This window comes from Haliotis rubra, unplaced genomic scaffold (genome assembly GCF_003918875.1).
Source record: "Haliotis rubra isolate DU_JTF1 unplaced genomic scaffold, ASM391887v1 Scf141, whole genome shotgun sequence".
NCBI classification, from domain to species: domain Eukaryota; kingdom Metazoa; phylum Mollusca; class Gastropoda; order Lepetellida; family Haliotidae; genus Haliotis; species Haliotis rubra.
Genome location: NW_025765348.1, coordinates 1,672,182 through 1,696,208, shown reverse-complemented (window position 1 = coordinate 1,696,208; position 24,027 = coordinate 1,672,182). Strand labels below are relative to the sequence as shown.

The 24,027-nt window shown below is 40.4% G+C and overlaps 1 protein-coding gene and 1 long non-coding RNA gene across 2 annotated transcripts in view; one reads left to right on the top strand and one right to left on the bottom strand.

The window, feature by feature from the left end:
* LOC124268993 (cytosolic carboxypeptidase 1-like) overlaps positions 1–24,027 on the top strand; it is a 45,379-nt gene that overhangs the window by 18,120 nt on the left and 3,232 nt on the right. Inside the window, 22 exon segments of the mRNA XM_046704027.1 lie at positions 3,760–3,827; positions 4,939–5,005; positions 5,514–5,660; positions 6,048–6,179; positions 6,834–6,965; positions 7,488–7,634; positions 8,638–8,814; positions 8,817–8,924; positions 9,126–9,232; positions 9,711–9,818; positions 10,291–10,994; positions 12,998–13,141; positions 13,878–13,959; positions 14,496–14,652; positions 15,103–15,335; positions 16,385–16,538; positions 17,203–17,274; positions 17,856–17,964; positions 18,344–18,473; positions 22,089–22,226; positions 23,003–23,179; positions 23,459–23,607. Coding sequence (XP_046559983.1) covers positions 3,760–3,827; positions 4,939–5,005; positions 5,514–5,660; positions 6,048–6,179; positions 6,834–6,965; positions 7,488–7,634; positions 8,638–8,814; positions 8,817–8,924; positions 9,126–9,232; positions 9,711–9,818; positions 10,291–10,994; positions 12,998–13,141; positions 13,878–13,959; positions 14,496–14,652; positions 15,103–15,335; positions 16,385–16,538; positions 17,203–17,274; positions 17,856–17,964; positions 18,344–18,473; positions 22,089–22,226; positions 23,003–23,179; positions 23,459–23,607 — 3,442 coding nt within the window.
* LOC124268995 lies at positions 1,303–12,127 on the bottom strand. The gene is made up of 3 exons (XR_006896394.1): positions 12,117–12,127; positions 10,545–10,555; positions 1,303–1,392 (listed from the first exon to the last, which is right to left on the bottom strand). It is a non-coding gene; the product is annotated as an uncharacterized LOC124268995 (long non-coding RNA).

The following is a 24,027-nucleotide window of genomic DNA, read 5'->3' as shown; positions in this document are numbered from 1 at the left end:
CTGAAATGTTTAAGTTCATCCTATCTCATGATTTGACAGCTGAGTGGAAACGAACTGCAAACAAAGTTTTTGAGGTTTAAAAAACATTCTGTAGAACCGGCTTATCTAAAGGTTACGCTTTCATCAAACTTTTTTTTCTGGTGGTAAGATATTGTATTGTTTCGTGTGAACGAACAAGAGATAACAACTTTATGAAAATGTCAAAATTTACAATTAAAGATCAATAGACAATGATTTACCTTTTCAGTTCTAATTTGCATTTGCTAGGCATTGTATTATATGCAGGGATTACGATTACCATGTGTATTTGTCTTGTAAATTGAGCTGGAAATAGCAATGAACTGTGCACATGTTTCTTCCATCTACTGGTGATTCAGTTAAAACACACCCAATAATATAAAGGAAATAAAGTTTGATACAGTGATCGGAAACAATAGTATCTGAAACTATTATTTTACCAAGAGAAATATACTTTAGCAATGTGTTATTTTATTTGCAGGTTTTGCTCTGTAAATATAAAATAATTATAATCATAACTAAAGGTTATGCGGCACAGTTTGACCTGTCACTGCTGGGGTTTTGCATGATCTTTTGCACGAAAACACTTTGTTGACATGTGATCTTCTAGCTGCAACAAATATCACTTTTAACAAGACAAAGTATATATATGTTACAGTAAATATGTATAATCAGGACATATGAATATTTACTGATTTTTTCAGTGATTACCTGGTATGTATATTTACTGATTCCGTTAGGGATTTTGTATATTTACTGAAATTTTCAGGAGATTTTGTATATTTACTGAAATTTTGAGGAAATATATTTTGTGAAATCTATACTGATTCATTAAACATATTTACTGTAATCTACACTGATTCATTAAACATATTTACTGAAATCATGATCTGATACAGGTACAGTTAGCACATGAACCTTTAATAATTGAGGATTTTCAAAGATTATTTGCATAAGAAATTGACAAATTTAGTTGTGTATACCATATTTCTCCTTTGTGTGTTTCTTTTGGCATTACATCAAATATTGTAATTTCTTAGAATTTGTTAATTAAACATGCTTTCCTTGTTATCCTCCTGTTATGTAATGCCAGGGAATATAGTTATTGACTTCTCTGACCATCAACTTTTGTCTGGACCATATTTCTTCTGTTATATATTGGAGCGTTTATCTGGACCATGTCTCAGAAAATATTAGGTAATCTTCCATGAAGCTGTCGTAACACTGCGATCGCTTTATGTAATGGGGCCTTGGGCCTCCTTTCACAAAGCACTAAGGTGATCGTAAGTCACTAACAGTAAGGTAACCTTAGTGCAATGTTTAAGAATGGGAGCTAAGGTTAACCTTACTAAAGGTTGATTTGTGAAAGGAGCCCTAGGTTGTCAACTGGTACCTTTTGCTATTTAGGAATATTGAGAATTTGTTAAGTTTCTGTTTTCATGGCATCAGTTGGGACTTTTAATTCTCCAGACCATATATCCAAAACTGCTCTTTTTCTTCAGTATCTACACACAATGACCAAAGTTTAAACAGGTGCTTTCAATTCTCTGCATAATTTCAATTATTCTCTGACATCCACTAACTCATATCTATGCCAAAAAAGACCTGACATACAAATACACAGTTGTGAATCTCCATGATATTGTTTTGTTATCTCAGTAACTGCTCTTGTATGTAGATGGACTGATTACATAGGAATACTCTCATCAATAATACAAACACCCAGGCAGCTCATGTGCTCACGTTACAGATCACTTTTGTAGGACTAGTAATAATAATATTAATTAATAATAGAACATTTGTAATGTGCATATATCCATGACTGATTGCATGCTCACAGCGCACAGTGAGAAAGGCTCGAGGGAAGAGATATGTCTTAAGTTGTGACCTATATAGAGTCAAGTCTGTACAGTCTCTCAGCTTACAGACTAGCTTACTACACTTACAAGATGTCATCCCTCAGACAATAAATTCTCACAAAGTATATTTATAGGGGTACAATAGTTGCTAAATTTGTTGTTTTTTAGACATTTCTAAATCTGACAACTCTAAGCCATGTCTGCTTTCAAACAGTTCAATAATTGCAGTTATTTTTTCACCTTTCCATGCTTCACCTGTGCATAGGTTAATAGTTGGAGGTAGAGCCAATGCTGTGCAATCACAATTCTGATGCATGTCATGTGTGTCATTAAAATTTCTTGCCATCTTGGGAGTTAATATGGGAGCCACTGGACTTTCACACATTTTCTAACCAGGTCTTACTTTATTCTGATCACTATTGATGATTTAGATGCTTGCTGATAAAGTAATTCATTTAATGCCTTCTCCCGTGATATTGTCATGTATGATACAACTGTATTCTGCTGTTCTAGCCTAGAACCCACGAGTCACAAGGAGAGAGTTTTAGTTTTAAGCCAGTTTTAGCAATATTCCAGCAATAAAACAGCGGAATGCACCAGAAATAGGCCTCACTTATTGTACCCAAGTATGGAATCAAACCCAGGTCTTCGGGCATGACAAGCAAATGCTTTAACAGTGTTCACGAATAGCATCTGACCCTCTGACAAATCTGGCAGATTCGCCAACGGTCAGACAGAAGTCTACAACCCGCCAGCCCCAGTGTCTGACCCTATATTTCACAATGACTTTGACTGAAGTTGTTATATATGACATGTGTCACTTGTTTGCTGTTTATAAATCTTATGTTTGTTTATAATTTCAATGCCAATTATAAGAAATGTTAAATCTGAAATGTGTGTTTAATTTTATTCTATGGGTCCTGTGAATTTCTAATGGGTCAGACAGACATCTGAAACTTACAGGACCCAATGTCCTGTGACTTTGAGACACAATTCGTGAACACTGCTTTAAACACAAGGCTACCCCCTGTCCCCAGAATGACACTAGCCATGTGTATGATGGAGCCACAGCTATAGCTTCATGGCCTGGCGTGCAGATGTTCAGAGTATGGAGACCTCTGTAACATCAGTTTTACCATTGTCAATTATTTAACACTGTTTCTGATTGCCTCTTGTGCACTTACACACTTTTAAAAAAAGATAGCAATGTTGATCTTTTTATCAGTAACAAATCATGTGATGGCAAACACTCCTTTGTCAAGTGCACACAAACTTTTATAAAACAATGCTGAGCTGAAGAGGTGGAAATGGGTGTAGAGTTTCTAAGGTTAAACAGATTACAAAGATGTTTCGAATTTGATTGAGCAAGTGAATCGTTTTTGAGAAGGCCTGCTGTGTCCATGCCGTGATTGGGCATCTAGTAGGGTGAGATGCATACCATAATAAAGCAAGGCCTCTTACAGGCAGCTCATGAGCATAGGCTAGATGAACACAGTCGGGAGCTGAGAGTGCAGTCAGAATGTGTGCTGAACTGGAGTAACAATATTATCAGCTTTACTTTGTGTGAATTCATGCAATTCATAAGCAGATATATAATTATGTGTATGTGTTGTATAAAATTCAAGAATTGGAATATCAAATATATTTGATTGTCAAAATCAGAATTAAAAATAAATTGTTACATTCGTGTTCCTCACTACCAAATACACCTTACAATATTTTATTGTACCTAGTATCAAACGTTTGTGCTTCATTTGAATCATAACTACATGTAAAGTACACTTGCTGTGAATAGTTGCCTTTGAGAGTTTGGGATGAACATGTAATAGTTAACGTATTGTGGCCTTAGTATTAGTGTAGAAGTATCTTCCTTCTTTTACAGACAAGCTACATCGGGACTTGATACTGAAACAGTCGAGCAATGTCGACATCTTGGTGGCTACACTGCAGGTACGACAACAACATTCCCTTTGCATCGAAGGGACCAGCAATTTAAAAGGGTGGAGCAGAGATCCCTGTAGACATAAAGGACAGTTCGCTTTAAGTGTATTTCTGCTGTTTTCATTGCTTTCTCTGAGTATTGAAAGTAACAACAATATCGTATGTTAAAGATCACAACAATATTTAGCAGTGAAATAACTGCCAGATGTTTCCTGTGTCTCCTTTACCATATCTATCCCCTGGGAAGATCCAGGTTAGAATTCAGTGAGTGAGTGAGTGAGTGGGTGGGTGGGTGGGTGAGGTGAGTGGAGTGAGTGAGTGAGTGAGTGAGTGAGTGAGTGAGTGAGTGAGTCGGTAGGTGGGTGGGTGAGTGGGTGAGTGAGTGGGTGGGTGGGTGGGTGAGTGGAGTGAGTGAGTGAGTGAGTGAGTGAGTGAGTTTAGTTTTATGCCGCACTCAGCAATATTCCAGCTATAAGGCGGCGATCTGTAAATAATCGAGTCTGGACCAGACAATCCAGTGATCAACATCATGATCATTGATCTGGGCAATTGGGAACCGATGACACGTGTCAACCAAGTCAGCGAGCCTGACCACCCGATCTTATGACAAGCATGGGTTACTGAAGATCAAGTCTAACCCGGATCTTCACGGGTCTAGAATTCAGCAACCCATGCTTGACGGCATTGGGTGGTCAGGCTTGCTGACTTGGTTTGCACATGTCGTTGTATCCCAGTGGTGTAGATTGATGCTCATGCTTTTGATCACTGCATTGTCTTGTCCAGTCAATTAACTACAGACCGATGCCATATAGCTGGAATATTGCTGAGTGCTTAGTTAAACAACAAAGAAATACAGTATCTACCTTGCTCACTGATTTTCCCAGATTATGATTGTAGTTGAGGGTTTCAATAAAGTGAATTTAAGTTTACCAGCAAGGTTGACAAACCTTGATATCACTGACATGTTCAAATGTTCAAAGTGGAGTTAAACGAGATCACTCACCCCTTGTATGAAGGCGGTGATGGTTATCCTTCCTGAAACATAGGGTCTGTGAGAATTCCATGGTGTTTACTTGTGTAACTTATATGTACATGGAACATGTATTTCCTGTGTTTGTAGAATACATCAGATGATCAGGTCATAGCAGGGGTGGTTGGTATTCTCATCGAACTGGTCGGTAAAGCTCGTAAGTATAATATTCATTTGGAATACTTGTTCTGTTAGAGTCATGTTTGGACATCGTGATTTAGGTTACTTTATGTAATACTGTCTTTAATGTCATTCTTGTCAGTTCAGAAGTAAGCGACTGTTCACACTCTATGGCTTGGGGGGTGATGAGGATTTTTATGAAGAAGCATTTTATGAAGAAATTTATGTACAGAGTAAGTGTACGTCAAGTACAAAATCAAAACACCCCCCACCAAAATGGGTGACCCTCCTTAAAATCATGATCAACCCCCACCCCGATCCCCCCTCTCTTCTATCCACCCCTTGCCATAAATTATCAACACTCCCTAAATTTGACAGCTGAAAGTTATACACATCATAACCTAACATTCAGTGCATCAGAACATGCTACATTCAAAGAATAGATATTTTTCGCACTAAAAACCAAGTTATCCCACACCAGTTGTTGAAACCCCAGGGTGATGAGGTGATTGGGAGTGCTAATTGTGTGTCTGTTTTTTGTACAGAGGTAGGGAAGCGGGCCAGTCTCCTAGTCAACCATGGTGTGACCTCTGTCCTCTTCCACATCCTCAAGATGGCAGCACAGGACATGTCATTGGCTGATGATGTCCTCATGAATATTCATATGGTACTCAGCAAAATTGGACACAAGGGTAGGATTTAAACACTAAAGCTTATTTCTTGTTCAAAGTTAAGCATGCAATTCAATGATTTTGTCTTAACCCTACTTAAACATTTCATTTAGGAGGTTTGTAGATTCAGCCAAAAATCTCAGGGTCCACAAGGCCGCAATGGAATTTTAGCACAGTTTGCTGGAAATATGATAAAGTATGTTATATCTTGTTTAGACATTATGTATTTGATAAGAAATAATTGGAAAAAACAAACTTTTTGTTACATCCTTTATATACAACTGCACACTCTTTCACAGTCAGAGTCCGAACTTTTTCAATGGGTCTCCATGACCTTGCAGTTTCATGGAGCAGAGTACTGTGAAAGAATTCACAAGAAGTCCTGAATATTAATATGTTATGTTCCAGATCGGAAGTTTGCTGTGAAGGCTCGGCTGAACAAAGTGCTGTTGTTGACACTTAGTCTCATCAAGAGCAACACCTCCACCTTCCGTAACCTACAGAGTCTACTTCAGGTCTTCAAGATGTACACTAACAACAGTGAGTGTCAACACTGATGCACCATGTACATTCTGACACTGTTGTTGTTCTGTATGTTTAGCAGAATCTGATCTGGGTCAGAATAGGTCTTTAGCGACTGATGCTTTTTGTAAGAGGCAAGTAACGGCACTGGGTAGTAAGACTTGCTGATTTGGTTTATGTGGCATCATATCCCAATTTCATAGATCGATGCTCATGATGTCAAACATTGAATTGTCCAGGGTCTATCAGTATACAGACTACCATCATTCTTCTGGAATGTTTGGAATATTGCTAAGTGTGGTGTTAAGCAAGAAACAGAAGTAGAATGTGATCTGACATAGTCACTGTTTTAGTCAGTAGATCATGATGATTATTGCTTCATCACAGGGGGTGTGTATGTGTGTGTTGGGGTGGGTGATTTTTAGGGAGGGTCACCCATTTTGTTATGGGGAGGTAGAGGGATCATGAATTTTATTAACATTTACACATTAACATTGGGGGGTCAGCAGTTTTGTACATATAGATATTAAAACATTATGCTTAAAATTATGTAGTTTGTTGAAACATCCATTTGAAAAGATCCAAATTCCTAATTTGTTTGTCCTTGGACATGTTGTTATGAATGTGTTTTGCTTGTTTGCTTTGATAACCCATAGATTTTCTCATTATTAGGTGTAAATGCATCCTACCTGGGCAAACACAGCTCCATCAATGTCATGTTCAAAGTTACCTCCCTTTGTGGTAAGAAGCACACTGCTGTCCTCAAGCTTGCCCTGGATAACCTCAACAACCTGACAAAATCAAGTAAGGGAAACCACAAGAAAACTTTCACATTCAAGCTTTTTTGATTTTCATGGCAGCAGCTATATCTGATTTCGTAATTTATTACACTATGTTCACCTTAGACCAGTGTCCCCACATGTCTCCAGGCAAACCATTTATCAAAGACGTTCCATTCCTTCCAGTGATGGTGGGTTTGCACCAAAGTTGTTTACATCTAAAACCTACACCACTCCATGATGATGCATCACGATACTACTGAAGTTTGTTACATGTTTGTTGATTTGTTTTTGCATATTTTATTGTTTAAAAAATCCATGTTTTCCAGGAAGCTACTACTTATTATACAGATTGATCTGACCATTCACCTGCAATTCTTAAGAATATTCATGACATGCAAGTGTTCATTTCTAATGCAACATTTACCTTAAAAAATGATGCATTCTTTATCAATTTTGCCTGTCATGCATTGGCCTAAAATGACAATGTCAGTGTTTAGGCTCAGCAGACATTTTTTGACCTGATAAAATTGAGTATGTATTGCAGAAAGCAACTCTGCGAGGACTATTGGTATGGGAGGGGTTCCCACAGTGTTGTCTCTCTACACGGACTGGCATCAGACAGACAGCAAACACAGACACATCAACCTCAGGAAGGCTGTGCTCAACATCCTCAAGAACATCACCAACCTCAGTAAGTCACATCTGTAGGCAAGGAGTGGCTCAGTCGTCTGAAGTGCAGCAATTCATTGTGCGGAGTTGTGTCCCTTTGATATGCCAGACACCACTATTCCAGCGTCAATCCTGGGTTAGCATCAGAAGCTGCAGGTTTCGCCAGAGTTGTGAACATACAAGATACAGACTACTCCTATTTTCATCTGATAGGCCGTGACATAGCTGAATACTGTTGAAAGCAGCCTTAAACCAAACGCAGCCTCCAGCTCAGTTCTGTACAGCAAATGTACATAAAGCCACACACTCTGCATGTTAGTGACTATAAGGGTAGTTTGCTTCTGAAATTTTTAATGCCATAAATCCAATTTAATGTTACCAATTTTTATGATATTTTTAAAAAGGCCTTAAGACATCTATTCCTTGAAAGAGATGACTTTTGGATCAGCTTGTCAGTGATGGATGTTGTTCATAATATCACTGGCTTGCCTGTCCAGTACACTACTATTTATTGCCCATGTCGACATAGCTGGAACATTGTTGATCGACAAAATACAGCAAACAATATGAACATGATGTTTTATCCTTGGGTGGGGCATGGGGGTTCCTGGTCAGTGGGGGTTTCTATTTTTTCATTAATGTTGATGATACAAGAACAAACATGCTTTACCTTGATGATATTTCAGCTGATTTGAAATGGGATATGTTAAACTAACATCTTGCCTCTGAAATAAGCATATTTTACAGAAAAACAGTTTCTACTTTATATTCATAAATAAAATTAAAAGGAGCCCAGAGCCCAGTTTTCAGAAACTGTGGTACTCTAGACTTGCCACATATTCTAGACTTTCATGGGCTGCAGGGGGCATATTTATTTCAGGGTCTGTATTACAGACTGGGGATTTATATAATGTTTCAAATTATTGCACTTAATTACATGATGTGTTTGATGTGCTAGATGCCGTAGTAAACAAATATTCTGCTTTGTTTATTGATATAGTTATGACATTTCACTCTGTTCACAGAATCTGGCAGGAAGGCGTTTGTGGAATCTGAAGGTATCCGGGTGCTGTATGAGACGTCCCAGGAGGTGATCGACTGTCGTGAGATGGAAAGTCTCATCTTGCTGGCCAGTATCATCATGAGGAAGTGCTGTCCACGGAACAAACTTCCAGTTGCCGACGTCCAGAGTTGTGTGTCCTACCCTTGCCAGCATCCGATTTCCACGTCCCAGAATGCTGCCTGTCTGATGAGCAAGGTAGGGTTTTATTACTGGTGTCAATTTGTATGGCACACAAGGAACAATCCTGCAGTCTCTTTAAGATCTTGAAAGTATTGCTGTGTTTAATTTTTTGTAATCCATATCTCTTTTCAACGTCCATAGTTATCAAGGGAGATAACTCATCTGCAGTCGTTTTTCCATGCTATTTTGTCCATGTGTTTTGCTATCACATCGCTGAATGAAATCTGATGATACTATACTACCTAATGTATTATGACTGTATTATTTCAGCCTTTGGTATTGTGCCTAGTCAAGAAGAGAGTGATCATAGCTCGATGGATGACGATGATGATATCGATAGTGATGATGAAAGATTCCGAACTGATCACTCAGATGAGGTGGGTCAAATCTCACAGATCAGACCATGGATATATTATGTGTAGGCCAAATGTCACAGTAACAACACTGGATACTGAACTAATCCATTGTTTTTCTGGAATTGACTGCTACCATTGTTGGTTTGTCAGATGTATTTAACACACAATCATATTGAGATTTGTCTTGCATGAACTTTTTCGAAATGACCGTAGGGATATCTTTTAGCACATGTCATTAAAAATTCAAAGGTCAAGGTCACAAGATAAACAATCACACTTATAAGGTTGTTACACCTTTTAAAGAATTAGTAATGCATTTATCTTCAAACTTTAGCTATTTTTCCCTGTTGTGTAAACATTTTGGTGAGAAATTTGTGTCCATATCATAACAGTAAGAGCTGCAACTCTAGTGTCACTATTACTAATCCACACCAGACCAAACGTTTGGTTTCACATGAGTCTGCTTCAGACAAATGATGATAAATGTGGATGTTTTCAGCCTGATGAGGAACAGGGAGACGGGCTTGAACCCATGATACAAAGATCAGCTGAAGACCTCCGAATGTATGATAAGTTCTTTCCGGAACTATTTGAATATGATTTTGAGGTAAGAAAATGTTACTTTGAAAACCCAAGGCATGTGACAAATATGAGAGAAGCAAACTAATGTTTTCATGAACAGCTAGTAGGCCTGTAGATTAAACTACATTGGTTTGAATTTTGATTGAACAATAATTGAGATACAAGTGTTGTTAAATTACCTTCTGCAATGATAGGACCATCAAAATAGCTTTTTCAAGCAGACGTACTTGACGTGATTTTATTGACCAACCACAATTAGGTAATTTACAAATTCATTGTAGGATTTTGATTTTAGGGAGTGTTTTTAAGTTTCCATAATTGTATTATTGGCAAAAACCTTTAAAAAAAATGGAACTAGCAGGAAGTTTCGTTTGGGTAATTATATTCTACTTCATGGTCCAGTTGATAAATATCTGGGTTTTATTTCAATACATGAGTGCCAGAATCACGAATTGATTGTATTTATCATATTTACATTGAACTGTGAACCTTTGCAGAATCCAGGGGGACAAGGTTCGGTGGTGATACCCACTGCTGCCTCAGAACCAATGTTCCTCAGTGCATATGACCATTACCCAGACATTGCTTGCCGCCGAGTCAAGTCATCTTCTAATATCAGTGACAGTTTCGGCCGGACATCGCACAGATCTGTTGGTGGTAGCGAATCTGACACAGTCATGAATCGGATAAGCAGCCATCGACCTGTTGTAGGCAGTGACATCAGCTTTGGGCGCTATGGTCCATTCCAGACCCAGGAAACTGCTACTGCTGTGAATGTGAAAACCGGTGCCAGTGTGTTTTCCTTGGATCTTCAAATACCAAATAGTAACAAACCCTTGCCAAAATCTGCACAGTCCTCGCAAAGGCCATCAAAAAAGCTGAAAAATTCTAAAAAGTCCCAAACAGGAAAAGACAAGAAATCAAAACGAAGCAAAGCGGAGCCTGAGTTCACAGAGGCTCTGTCTATCACTCCGATTTCCACCCCCCATGAGTATCTAGAGGACTATGATCGACCCATGTCATCCAGCAGTGATGATATAGATGAATATGACTTGATATATGACCCTAGGGTTCACAATCATTTAGCCTCAGCAACAAGAAGTGCCTTTAAATTCGAGAAACTGGGTTATCCAGATCTCCATGGTGCCAAAGCAATGCCTCTCCCTGAAAATCTCTATAACAGAAAGTTTGGAGTACAGAGGTGAGTTGTTCCTTCATGGATATACATTTGTGAATCAATAAGTCACTATGACTTACATTAAAACTATGTACATGTGGAATTTTAGTTATGAATACTTTGTCTCTTGTTGATACGTTTGTAGAAGTATTAAGGTTATAAACATGAAACATGTTCCCCATGAGAGACTCCTGGACAGCATCTTCATCACCTGTTTATGTCATAAGAGTGAACTATGATCAGCAGAAATAATTAACCTGAAACCTGGGCTGGTTTGTGATGTTGATGTAAGCGTGATAAGGACATGCTCTAAACCTCCGAAAAAGATTTGAAATCGCACGAGCACCCCAATATACCATGTTACACCAGACAAACTGACTTGGGTTAGGAAGGTACCGTATATGACCGTCTATAAGCCGAATTTTGAGGACCAAAAAAAGCAGTCTGTAGAAGGGGGTCGTCTTATCCATGGGTTACGCTTTCGAAATATATCCTAGCATTGTGTAATTTTATTTACAGTTTTTATGTAAAATATATATAATCAACACTAAGGTTATACGGACCCTCATGAACGTGGTAAGCACATGGAATGCGGTAAAGTACGGAAGCCATTTAAATTCACACATTTTTACCGATGTTACTGAAAACTCGCAGTCAATGGAAAACGAGGCGGTAATCAGTTCGTGATTGTTGAATGGGGTAAAATAAGCAAGCCAGTTTGTTGCTACAATAAATATGATATTTAGAGAAGCAAAATATATTACGCATTTTCTGTCAACTACACTTCGTTTCGATCCGTGAGTAGACGCAATATATATGACAGTGAATTCTTTGAATAATGTGGACCAAAGTTATAATTATTGGTAACTGCCAGTTGTCTGTAGTCTGTGTTAGCCGCTATTAGGACCCCATCGCGGGGGATCAACTTATGCACGAAACATACCATTTTGACACTGATTTTAAGGGTCAAGTTTGGCGGTCGTCTTATCCATGGGGTCGTCTTATAGACGGTCATATACGTCAGCTTCTTTCTATCAGAGCTACAGCTAATGTTTTGGGTCATTGAGTTATGTACTCACTTGTGTTCATCTCAATTGGGTATACTGATTTTCCTTTGAGTAACCAAATAAATTGTTCTCACCTCACTCAATGTCAATTCGGTATTTTGCCATTTTCCATTAATTGTAAAAATATAATAAATTTTAAATGTTAGTGTTTATTATTTATATTTGATCTGTAATATGAGAAACGATAAGAAATACTGCAAGTTGCCAAGTTCATGTCCTGTAATAGAACCTCTCAGTATACCTCAGTTATTTTATCTATCCACCTGTACGCAAGCTAAGTTTTGACATTTTTGTGTGTACACATGTAAGATCACATTTATTGAGTATTTACAAAATTTAAAGCCTACTTGTACTCAATAGACTGAGTAGGAATTGAGTTTTCACATAGATATTTGCATAATTTACGCAGATACGCAGCTTATCTGTACCTCTGATCTATGATAATGATCACCATTACTGAGAGTGACATGTTGCATTGCATGAAAAATGTCTGTGTCCCTGAGGATATGAACCATAGATCTGTATGGACAACTTTTTTACTGCCCCAGACCAGTTATTTACAGGTCAGCATGAATGCAGCTGGAAGCACATGTAAACCATGCTGTCCCACCACAGTGAACTGTATGTTGTGGGTTACAGCTGCAGAGGGATTCTAATCTCCACTGGGGATGGGGATGGAATGCGTCACATGAATACTGCTGTCATAATAGCAGTGTATGAAATAAGGCCTGTCCGACCGCCCGAGACGGGTTAGATTTCAGACGGACGGTCTAGATTTACAGCTAGCCAGCCCGATGGTCTGGTAAACAATTTAGATGTGATATACATCCAAGTCATATGGTGTCTGGTCTGGTTAAATCCATTTTGGACTTGTAACATTTTGAAGTTACCAGCCCTGATGTCTGGCTGGGGTTTGGGCTTATTTCATACACTGATAATGGGCTGTTTGTTATATTGCAGAGCCAAAGTATTTGAGGACATTGACCGAATGATCCACCCTGACTATGTTATCGACCGTGTGGTGTACAACCTGGATCTTGCCGTGTCAGATGCTACCGGACTCAGTCAGGAAAACTCCAACCTGGCCAACAGAGATGAGCTCAGGTAGGCACATTGCTTATATACAGCATGTATAACCATGCTCCTGAGTTCTCTCTAAACACATTTCCTTGCACTGTAAACATGACCTCCCCAGAAACCACCATACTAATGTCACTTAAACTTCACCATGATTCTTACCATATGTGATGACACTTGAATTTATGCAAGACGTTATAAATAGCACATTATGACCATTATTCAGACGTATTTGTTTTTTTGGCACATTTGTGATTAGTAATGAGTGGGGCTTGGCAATATGTAATGCTCTTTATCTATGACTTGGTGAAGTGAACTTTTGCATGTGTGTATCTTTCTATAAATGACTTGTCATTAGCTTTTCATGTATGTTTCTTTCTTTAGTCAGTATCTATATATTTATAAGCATAAATGCTGAAATCAGAACGTTTTAAGTGACTGTTGGTGATATTTGTAACTGTTAGTCGTACTGTATTGTGGGTTTCTTTCTAAAATTAATTTTAAATTTGAACTAACTAACATATTCTTCAAGGGAGAAAAAAATGCCTTCAAATTTGTTTCCAGTTCTTGCTGCATATTAATGAAAAACAAACAAACTGAGGACATTGTGTTTAATGTGCATAGGGCTTTCAAAGCTTATACTGTTGAAACCATACAGAGCTTGTTACTGTTGTAGACTGCAAATCTTACACATGATTTATAAGCATCTTTTAGGAAGTCTCATAGTATGATGCCCAATGTAACAAACTTATATTGCTCACAGGATAGGTAGACAGGACATGACCAGTAGTGCCTTACGATTTAACTCTCAATTTGAGAGTGGAAACCTCAGGAAAGTCATTCAGGTAAGATAAGAGATCATTCATGTTGTCAATTGACCCGTTTCACAAGGAGATATTAGTGCTATGAGTGTCATTTAATTTTCTCATCTTATTAGAGATGCCCAGGTGGCACTAAGGTAAAGCAATTTACTGTGCAGAGTTTCTTCCCATGACCTCAGCAGGATCTGCTGGTCAAGGAGTCATCCAAGGTTTACTCTCATGATCTAGTAGTCAGCCCTATACTTGTCCTTATGTGGTTCATCAAATAGGTACATGTTTAAGACTTGTATCACTTCAGGCTTTGCTCTGAAAAGCCATGACAAAATTGAAATACTGTTGAAACCTCAGCTCCTGTTGATATGTCTGGGATCCCATTCCAAACAGAGATCTTACTGCTAAGACAATCATAACTCCCATACTTTAACATAGACTTGTGTTATGTATAGATATGTGAATAGAAATAACAATTTTGAAGTCTTTCTTGGGTCTAACATGATGAGAAAGAGGATCACAACTGCAAGCCACTATGTTAACATGACATGATAAACTGTTGCTTGCAGGTACGTGAATATGAGTATGACTTGATCCTTAATCCTGATGTCAACACAAACCATCATCATCAATGGTTCTACTTTGAAGTGAGCAACATGGTTGCTGATGTGCCCTATCGCTTCAACATCGTCAACTGTGAAAAACTCAACAGCCAGTTCAACTCAGGTAGCCTTAGTTGTAGTGTGTTCTGTGCAGATTTATCTCCGTGGTGTGATAGCTTGTCAGACATGTAACTTGACAGGTATGCCTCTGCATCAAAATCTAATTAAACATCCATAGATATGGATATGTCTGATGATACCTCCAAAGAAGGATATGTAAGAGGACCCAGGACTGGATAATTCTGTCAGCAGGAATGATGGGTTTTGAGCCAATCAGATGACAGCTTTCCTGAACAACTTGGCTCGTTTCCTTACCTCCTTGATTTGGTCAGTTCAACAGTTAGTCCATTTATTACTAAGGGAGTTAGTTTTGTTTTATGAAACATTGAGTATACACAAGTTAAAGTTTGTGTTGTTTTATGTTTGTAAGAGAACAAATATAGTATGTCTTCAACTATTTGCCTAATAGGAGATCATCAGGATGATGTTGAGTTTGGTCTGTGAAACGTTGCAGGGATGAAGCCAGTGATGTATTCTGTGACTGATGCTGTGGAGGGCCGTGGATTCTGGAAGCGGGTTGGGACAGAGATCTGTTATTACAAGAACCACTTCATCCGCAGTGGCCTCACGACTGGCGGTGTGAAGGGCAAGTCTTACTACACTGCTACCTTCACCGTCAAGTTTAAACACAATCGGGATATCTGCTACCTGGCTTACCACTACCCCTACACCTACACCACACTCATGGTAAGTCTACCTTTCCAAACACCTACACAATGCTCATGGTAAGTTCAACCTTCCAAACACCTACACAATGCTCATGGTAAGTCTGCCTTTCCAAACACCTACACAACACTCATGGTAAGTCTACCTTTCCAAACACCTACACAATGCTCATGGTAAGTCTACCTTTCCAAACACCTACACAATGTTCATGGTAAGTCTACCTTTCCAAACACCTACACAATGTTCATGGTAAGTCTACCTTTCCAAACACCTACACAACACTCATGGTAAGTCTACCTTTCCAAACACCTACACAATGTTCATGGTAAGCCTACCTTTCCAAACACCTACACAATCATGGTAAGTCTACCTTCCAAACACCTACACAAAGCCTGCCTTTCCAAACACCTACACAATGCTCATGGTAAGTCTACCTTTCCAAACACCTACACAATGCTCATGGTAAGTCTACCTTTCCAAACACACCTACACAAACACTATGGGTAAGTCTACCTTTCCAAACACCTACACAACACTCATGGTAAGTCTACCTTTCCAAACACCTACACAATGCTCATGGTAAGTCTACCTTTCCAAACACCTACACAATGCTCATGGTAAGTCTACCTTTCCAAACACCTACACAATGCTCATGGTAAGTCTACCTTTCCAAACACCTACACAATGCTCATGGTAAGTCTACCTTTCCAACACCTACACAATGCTCATGGTAAGTCTACCTTAAGCACCTACACAATGTTCATGGTAAGCCTTTACACAATGCCAAAGTCTACCTTTCCAAACACCTACACAATGCTCATGGTAAGTCTACCTTTCCAAACACCTACACAATGCTCATGGTAAGTCTACCTTTCCAAACACCTACACAATGCTCATGGTAAGTCTGCCTTTCCAAACACCTACACAATGCTCATGGTAAGTCTACCTTTCCAAACACCTATACAATGCTCATGGTAAGTCTGCCCACCCATGCACCTCCACCATTCTGCCTTTGTCTGGCCTAGTTTGCTGTGATTGTCATTATCATGGTGGACTTGTGTGTGTTGTAGACCCACCTGTACCTGCTTGAGGGGCAGCTGGACACCCGTCAGATCTACTACCACAACCAGACCCTGTGTGACACCCTGGGAGGGAACGCCACCCCAGTTCTCACCATCACTGCCCAGCCCCACACTCTCGACAAGGAGGGCATAGAGGATTTTAGTAAGTCACTAGCACAGATATAGCTGGGAAGCTGTTGTTTGGATATAACGTGTGCTATTGATCAGGCTTGAGGATTTGGGGGATTTCAATTTCGACCAGTAGCATGTAGAGTGTCTGCTTCATTGAAGGACCATATGAAGGTGACACTGGTGGGAATTCTAGTCAGTTGTATCTGTATAGACCTCAGGTACTTCAATTGCAGTTTCCTTTACAGTAGGAGGAACAGTTGACCCAGTCATCCATCTAAGGTGCAGCAATTAGATTTTCAGAGTTGCATCCCTGCCGTCCATATTCAGCTGATAGGCTGTGAAATAACTGAAATACTGTTCAAACTGGCAGGAACCAAACCCACCCTTATAGCAAACACTGATACAAGGGAATAATTGTGTTCTGTAATCAGGTGTTAAGTCATTAGTTTGGGCATCAGTCCTGCATGGAGATCAGGGCCCTTATTCTCGAAACATTTGTAGCCCTAAGAATTCTTAACTTTGATCGTAGCCAATGTGTTAAGAATGGGCTTAAGAAGTTTGTAAGGCTACGAACGTTTCAAGAATTGCTAGCCTGAGGTCATTCCTCAATGTTTCCTTAGTGTACACTGACTGAAATGTTTTGGCAAAGCAGTGTTTATAATGTAATCAACAGTTGTATTTTCTTGTACCAACAGGGAGCCGTCCATACATTTTCTTGAGTGCTCGCGTCCACCCAGGGGAAAGCAATGCAAGCTGGATCATGAAAGGTAAAGAAAGAAGAAAGTGTGGTACTTGTTGTTACCCAGACTGGTATCTGATGTCCATCTCCACAGGACATTAATGGGATGAAGCCAGGACTGGTCAGCTTGGAGTCAGTAAACTGTGTCTGGATGTGGTGTCAGCGTTAACTGTGAGATGGTATATCCATCGTCTAGCACAGTGAAACCAGCCTTAGTCCTGACTAGTACAAACAGCCACATACTCCATGCTCTTTGCTATAAATGTGAATTCATTATAACTGCACCTGTCACCTTGCCTCACCCTTCTGGAGCCTTGATATACTTCTGAATCTGGAGTCATATGGATATGGTTCAGTGTGAACAAAACCAAACTGATTAAAATACACCTCTAAATGTTTGTATGATAAATCTTTTCAGTAATGTGGTGCTGCTGTGTTAAGTGATACTTATTTGAGAAGGATCAGATGCATGTACCTTTGAACTGATTTCTCTCTTTGTGTTTTGTAGGCCAGCCATCATGTTAGAATAATTAAGCAAATCAATTAACAATGAAATCAAATGAAGATAAAACATTTCCTGAAGCACTGATTCAGTGTATTACATTGCAGGTACAATTGACTTTTTGATGAGCAAGAGTTCACATGCTCAACAGCTGCGAGAGAAATTCATCTTCAAGATAGTTCCCATGCTGAACCCTGATGGTGTCATCAATGGAAAGTAAGTCATTTGACAGGAGAGTACAGCAGTGCAGGGTTTGTACTTGCAGTGCTTCTAAAGCAAAGAGACATACAGTAATTACCCTTCTGACTCCAGCTGTATTTCCTGTTGGCTGTAGTTAGTGATGAGCAGTTTTGATATCAGATCATGATGCAGAGTACATTGCTTGAACATGAGCTGTAAAGATACCATCAGTTGATAGTGTTTGTTAAATAAAACTACTAAAAGCTATGTGACAGTGCCAATAAGCGTGTTGTTTTGGGATATTTTGCTGGTCATGTCAAATAGTATGTTCACCTCATCAAGTGACTTTGTAAAGAATAAGTCTGTCAATATGCTTGTGTCCACTATCCATGATACATGCAATTCTTGTTTCCAGTCATCGATGTTCATTGGTAGCTGAAGATCTGAATCGTCGATGGCAACATCCTTGTCCCAAGCTGCACCCGACGATATACCACACAAAGGGTTTACTTCAGTATCTCAACATGGTCGGCAAGACCCCTCTGGTGAGCACACATTGCTGTAGTATGTTGATACCATTACTGCTACATGCATTGATAACAATGGACACTGTTGTCTGTGTAGGTATTGTGTGATTGGTACAATTGCTGGTATTGTGTGACTGCCGTGGACACTGTTATCTGTGAAGGTATTGTGTGATTGCTGTGGACACTGTTGTCTGTGTAGGTATTGTGTGATTGCTGTGGACACTGTTGTCTGTGTAGGTATTGTGTGAAGTCCTGCTGTGGACACTGTTGTCTGTGAAAGTCTTGTGTGACTGCTGTGGACACTGTTGTCTGTGAAGGTATTGTGTGATAGCTTTGGACACTGTTGTCTGTGTAGGTATTGTGTGACTGCTGTGGACACTGTTGTCTTGTGGTACTTGTGGACATAGGTAGTGTGTGAAGTCCTGCTGTGGGCACTGTTGTCTGTGAAGGTCTTGTGTGACTGCTGTGGACACTGTTATCTGTGAGGCATTGTGTGACTGCTGTGGACACTGTTGTCTGTGAAGGTATTGTGTGACTGCTGTGGACACTGTTGTCTGTGAAGGTCTTGTGTGACTGCTGTGGACACTGTTGTCTGTGAAGGTCTTGTGTGACTGCTGTGGACACTGTTGTCTGTGAAGGTATTGTGTGACTGCTGTGGACACTGTTGTGTGAAGTATTGACTGCTGGACACTGTTGTCTGTGTAGGTATTGTGTGACTGCTGTGGGCACTGTTGTCTGTGAAGGTCTTGTGTGACTGCTCACTGTTGTCTGTGAAGGTATTGTGTGACTGCTGTGGACACTGTTGTCTGTGAAGGTATTGTGTGACTGCTGTGGACACTGTTATCTGTGAAGGTCTTGTGTGACTGATGTGGACACTGTTGTCTGTGAAGGTCTTGTGGACACTGTTATCTGTGAAGGTATTGTGTGACTGCTGTGGATACTGTTATCTGTGAAGGTCTTGTGTGACTGCTGTGGACACTGTTGTCTGTGAAGGTCTTGTGTGACTGATGTGGACACTGTTGTCTGTGAAGGTCTTATGTGACTGCTGTGGACACTGTTATCTGTGAAGGTCTTATGTGACTGCTGTGGACACTGTTATCTGTGAAGGTATTGTGTGACTGCTGTGGACACTGTTGTCTGTGAAGGTCTTGTGTGACTGCTGTGGACACTGTTGTCTGTGAAGGTCTTGTGTGACTGCTGTGGACACTGTTATCTGTGAAGGTCTTGTGTGACTGCTGTGGACACTGTTGTCTGTGAAGGTCTTGTGTGACTGCTGTGGACACTGTTGTCTGTGAAGGTATTGTGACTGCTGTGGACACTGTTATCTGTGAAGGTCTTGTGTGACTGCTGTGGACACTGTTGTCTGTGAAGGTCTTGTGTGACTGATGTGGACACTGTTGTCTGTGAAGGTATTGTGGACACTGTTATCTGTGAAGGTATTGTGTGACTGCTGTGGACACTGTTGTCTTTAGGTATTGTGTGAAGTCCTGCTGTGGGCACTGTTGTCTGTGAAGGTCTTGTGTGAGCTGCTGTGGACACTGTGTGGACACTTCGTTGTCTGTGAAGGTCTGCTGTGGACACTGTTGTCTGTGAAAGGTCTTGTGTGACTGGTATTGTTATCTGTGAAGGTCTGCTGTGTCTGTGAAAGTATTGTGTGACTGCTGTGGGCACTGTTGTCTGTGAAGGTCTTGTGTGACTGCTGTGGACACTGTTATCTGTGAAGGTATTGTGTGACTGCTGTGGACACTGTTGTCTGTGAAGGTATTGTGTGACTGCTGTGGACACTGTTGTCTGTGAAGGTCTTGTGTGACTGCTGTGGACACTGTTATCTGTGAAGGTCTTGTGTGACTGATGTGGACACTGTTGTCTGTGAAGGTCTTGTGGACACTGTTATCTGTGAAGGTATTGTGTGACTGCTGTGGATACTGTTATCTGTGAAGGTCTTGTGTGACTGCTGTGGACACTGTTGTCTGTGAAGGTCTTGTGTGACTGATGTGGACACTGTTGTCTGTGAAGGTCTTATGTGACTGCTGTGGACACTGTTATCTGTGAAGGTCTTATGTGACTGCTGTGGACACTGTTATCTGTGAAGGTATTGTGTGACTGCTGTGGACACTGTTGTCTGTGAAGGTCTTGTGTGACTGCTTTGGACACTGTTGTCTGTGAAGGTCTTGTGTGACTGCTGTGGACACTGTTATCTGTGAAGGTCTTGTGTGACTGCTGTGGACACTGTTGTCTGTGAAGGTCTTGTGTGACTGCTGTGGACACTGTTGTCTGTGAAGGTATTGTGTGACTGCTGTGGACACTGTTATCTGTGAAGGTCTTGTGTGACTGCTGTGGACACTGTTGTCTGTGAAGGTCTTGTGTGACTGATGTGGACACTGTTGTCTGTGAAGGTATTGTGGACACTGTTATCTGTGAAGGTATTGTGTGACTGCTGTGGACACTGTTATCTGTGAAGGTCTTGTGTGGCTGCTGTGGACACTGTTATCTGTGAAGGTCTTGTGTGACTGCTGTGGACACTGTTGTCTGTGAAGGTATTGTGTGACTTCTGTGGACACTGTTGTCTGTGAAGGTATTGTGTGACTGCTGTGGACACTGTTATCTGTGAAGGTATTGTGTGACTGCTGTGGACACTGTTGTCTGTGAAGGTATTGTGTGACTGCTGTGGATACTGTTATCTGTGAAGGTATTGTGTGACTGCTGTGGACACTGTTGTCTGTGAAGGTATTGTGTGACTGCTGTGGACACTGTTGTCTGTGAAGGTATTGTGTGACTGCTGTGGACACTGTTATCTGTGAAGGTCTTGTGTGACTGCTGTGGACACTGTTGTCTGTGAAGGTATTGTGGACACTGTTATCTGTGAAGGTATTGTGTGACTGCTGTGGATACTGTTGTCTGTGAAGGTATTGTGTGACTGCTGTGGACACTGTTATCTGTGAAGGTATTGTGTGACTGCTGTGGACACTGTTGTCTGTGAAGGTATTGTGTGACTGCTGTGGACACTGTTGTCTGTGAAGGTAATGTGTGACTGCTGTGGACACTGTTATCTGTGAAGGTATTGTGTGACTGCTGTGGACACTGTTTTCTGTGAAGGTATTGTGTGACTGCTGTGGATACTGTTATCTGTGTAGGTATTGTGTGACTGCTGTGGATACTGTTATCTGTGAAGGTATTGTGTGACTGCTGTGGACACTGTTATCTGTGAAGGTATTGTGTGACTGCTGTGGATACTGTTATCTGTGAAGGTATTGTGTGACTGCTGTGGACACTGTTATCTGTGAAGGTATTGTGTGACTGCTGTGGATACTGTTGCCTCAGTAGTTAATCCGTTACTACAGTGGGCATGCTTATTATCTGTGTAGGTATTCTATGACTAAAATGGCCACTGTTTCACCACTTTCTGAATGGCTTTGTGTATTCAAATCTTTCGGCCAGGGGATCATGCCAATTTCCACTCATCAGAAAGATACCCAAAGTATGTGATGTAGATTACCAGTTGTCAGACCATTTTGGTGGAGGCCGCTGTGGCTGATTGGATTGGGTTGCTGTTCTTCTGATTATACCATGGATACTGTTGTTATCTGTGAAGGTACACTGAGGCTACCATGGCATCTCTTGTTTACAATGTAGGTATATTACGACTACCATGGACACTCTCGGCGGAAGAACATCTTCCTGTACGGCTGTAGCCCCTCCATGTCCTGGATACCGAGTGATGCCCAGAACCCTGCCTCAAGTGGCAACAAGAGTGAAGACAATGGCTTCAGGGTAGGCAGATCATGGAGACAAAGACAGAGTTAATGTACCTGTCAAGGTGGAATCTGAAGTCTGGGAACACCAAGGGTTGATAGTGCGAGCAGTGGTCCATGTTATATGGACATGTAAGATCATGGAGAGTTACAGAGTTAACATACCTATCAAGGTGGAATCTGAAGTCTGGGAACACCAAGGGTTGATGGTCCATGTCATATGGACTTATTGACGCACAAAGATCATGGCAAGAGAAACCTGCATATATATTTCAAGGCTTTTATTTTCTCATGTCATCAGGATATTATCAAATTTTAATATGCTTGTATATTGTGTGGGCATTATATATCAATGCAAAATCTGGCATCAATATTTGACAGTTGATTTCAGCCATAATTGCTTACTGGTTCACAACAATTACTTGATGGAACTATTGATAATATATCAATAGGTCTAAGCTTAAGTGAACAGTATAGGTGGTTTGCTTTGTCGTACCTTCCTTGGATCTGATATACATTGTTCGATATTTTATTAGACCCTGGGAACTTTTAGATTTACAAATATCATATGGAATCTAAGGATCCACCAAAACTTGTCCTTTGAAAATTAATGCTTTAACATGGACCCCTTAGTTTGATGCTCAGTTTTGTTAGGTATTAATTTCATTTTGTGAAGATTTGTAACATTTATATGGAGTTGAATTGGTTAGCCCTGAGAAATGACCTAATTTTCCAAACATATTTGTCCCATTCTCCATGTAAAGGCTGGTGATGTCAAATGTTTTTCCATTTCAGGCTTTGCCTCGTATTTTGCACTCCGCTTGCCAGTCCTTCTCCATACAAAACTGTAGCTTTGTGGTAGAGAGGGCCAAGGAAACAACTGCTCGTGTTGTGGTGTGGCGGCAGATAGGTGTGGTGCGCAGCTATACAATGGAGAGCAGTTACTGTGGCTGTGATCAGGGCAGGTACAAGGTGAGTCTGGTTATACCGAGAGTGTAGGAAGGGGAGACAACTGCCAGTATGATGATTTGGTATGCCGGTATACAATAGAGAGCAGTTACTGGGGTAAGTGTGGTGTGATAACACTTAGCCCTTGGCTGTAGTCAAAAGAACTGATTGCGTTGTGGTGTGGTGACAGATATACATTTAAAGTATTAGAAGCCATGCATGTAAACTTTTTGTGAAGTGCTATGCCTTGAAGTAAGACCCTGACACGTACACAGGAGACTATAAGATGTTGTCCTGCTTCAGGACCTGCACATGAACACCAGGATGCTGGAGGAGATGGGGGTCAAGTTCTGTGAGTCCCTAGTGAGGGTCCTCAAGACAAGCTCAACCTTTGAACAGATGCCTAACCTGGAACACAGCATGGGTGGAGCTAACCAGGAAACTATGGCAGGGTAGGCAGGACACATTTCTTACACAGGGAGACCTGTTCATCAGGGCTGTACCGGTGCTTTCATTAGTATTTTACTGCATTTATGAATCAACACTGTGAAATTATGGTGAACATTAGTCCAGTCATGACTATTTACAGGCTGTTGTGATATGACTGGAAAATGGCTGAATCAATCGGCCCTTTAGTTTTCCGCTGCTTTTAGCAATATTCCAGCAATGTCATGATGGGAGACCAAAAATGGGCTTTATACATTGCAACCATGTGGGGAATCGAACCCAGGTCGTCGGCATGACGAGCCAACACCTTAACCACTCGACTACCCCACCACTCCCACTCATATACAAACTACAGAAGGACCATGACTTGGCTGGACTTTTATTGTTTCTCTACTTTGAATCCCTAATAATAACACAAAAAGTCT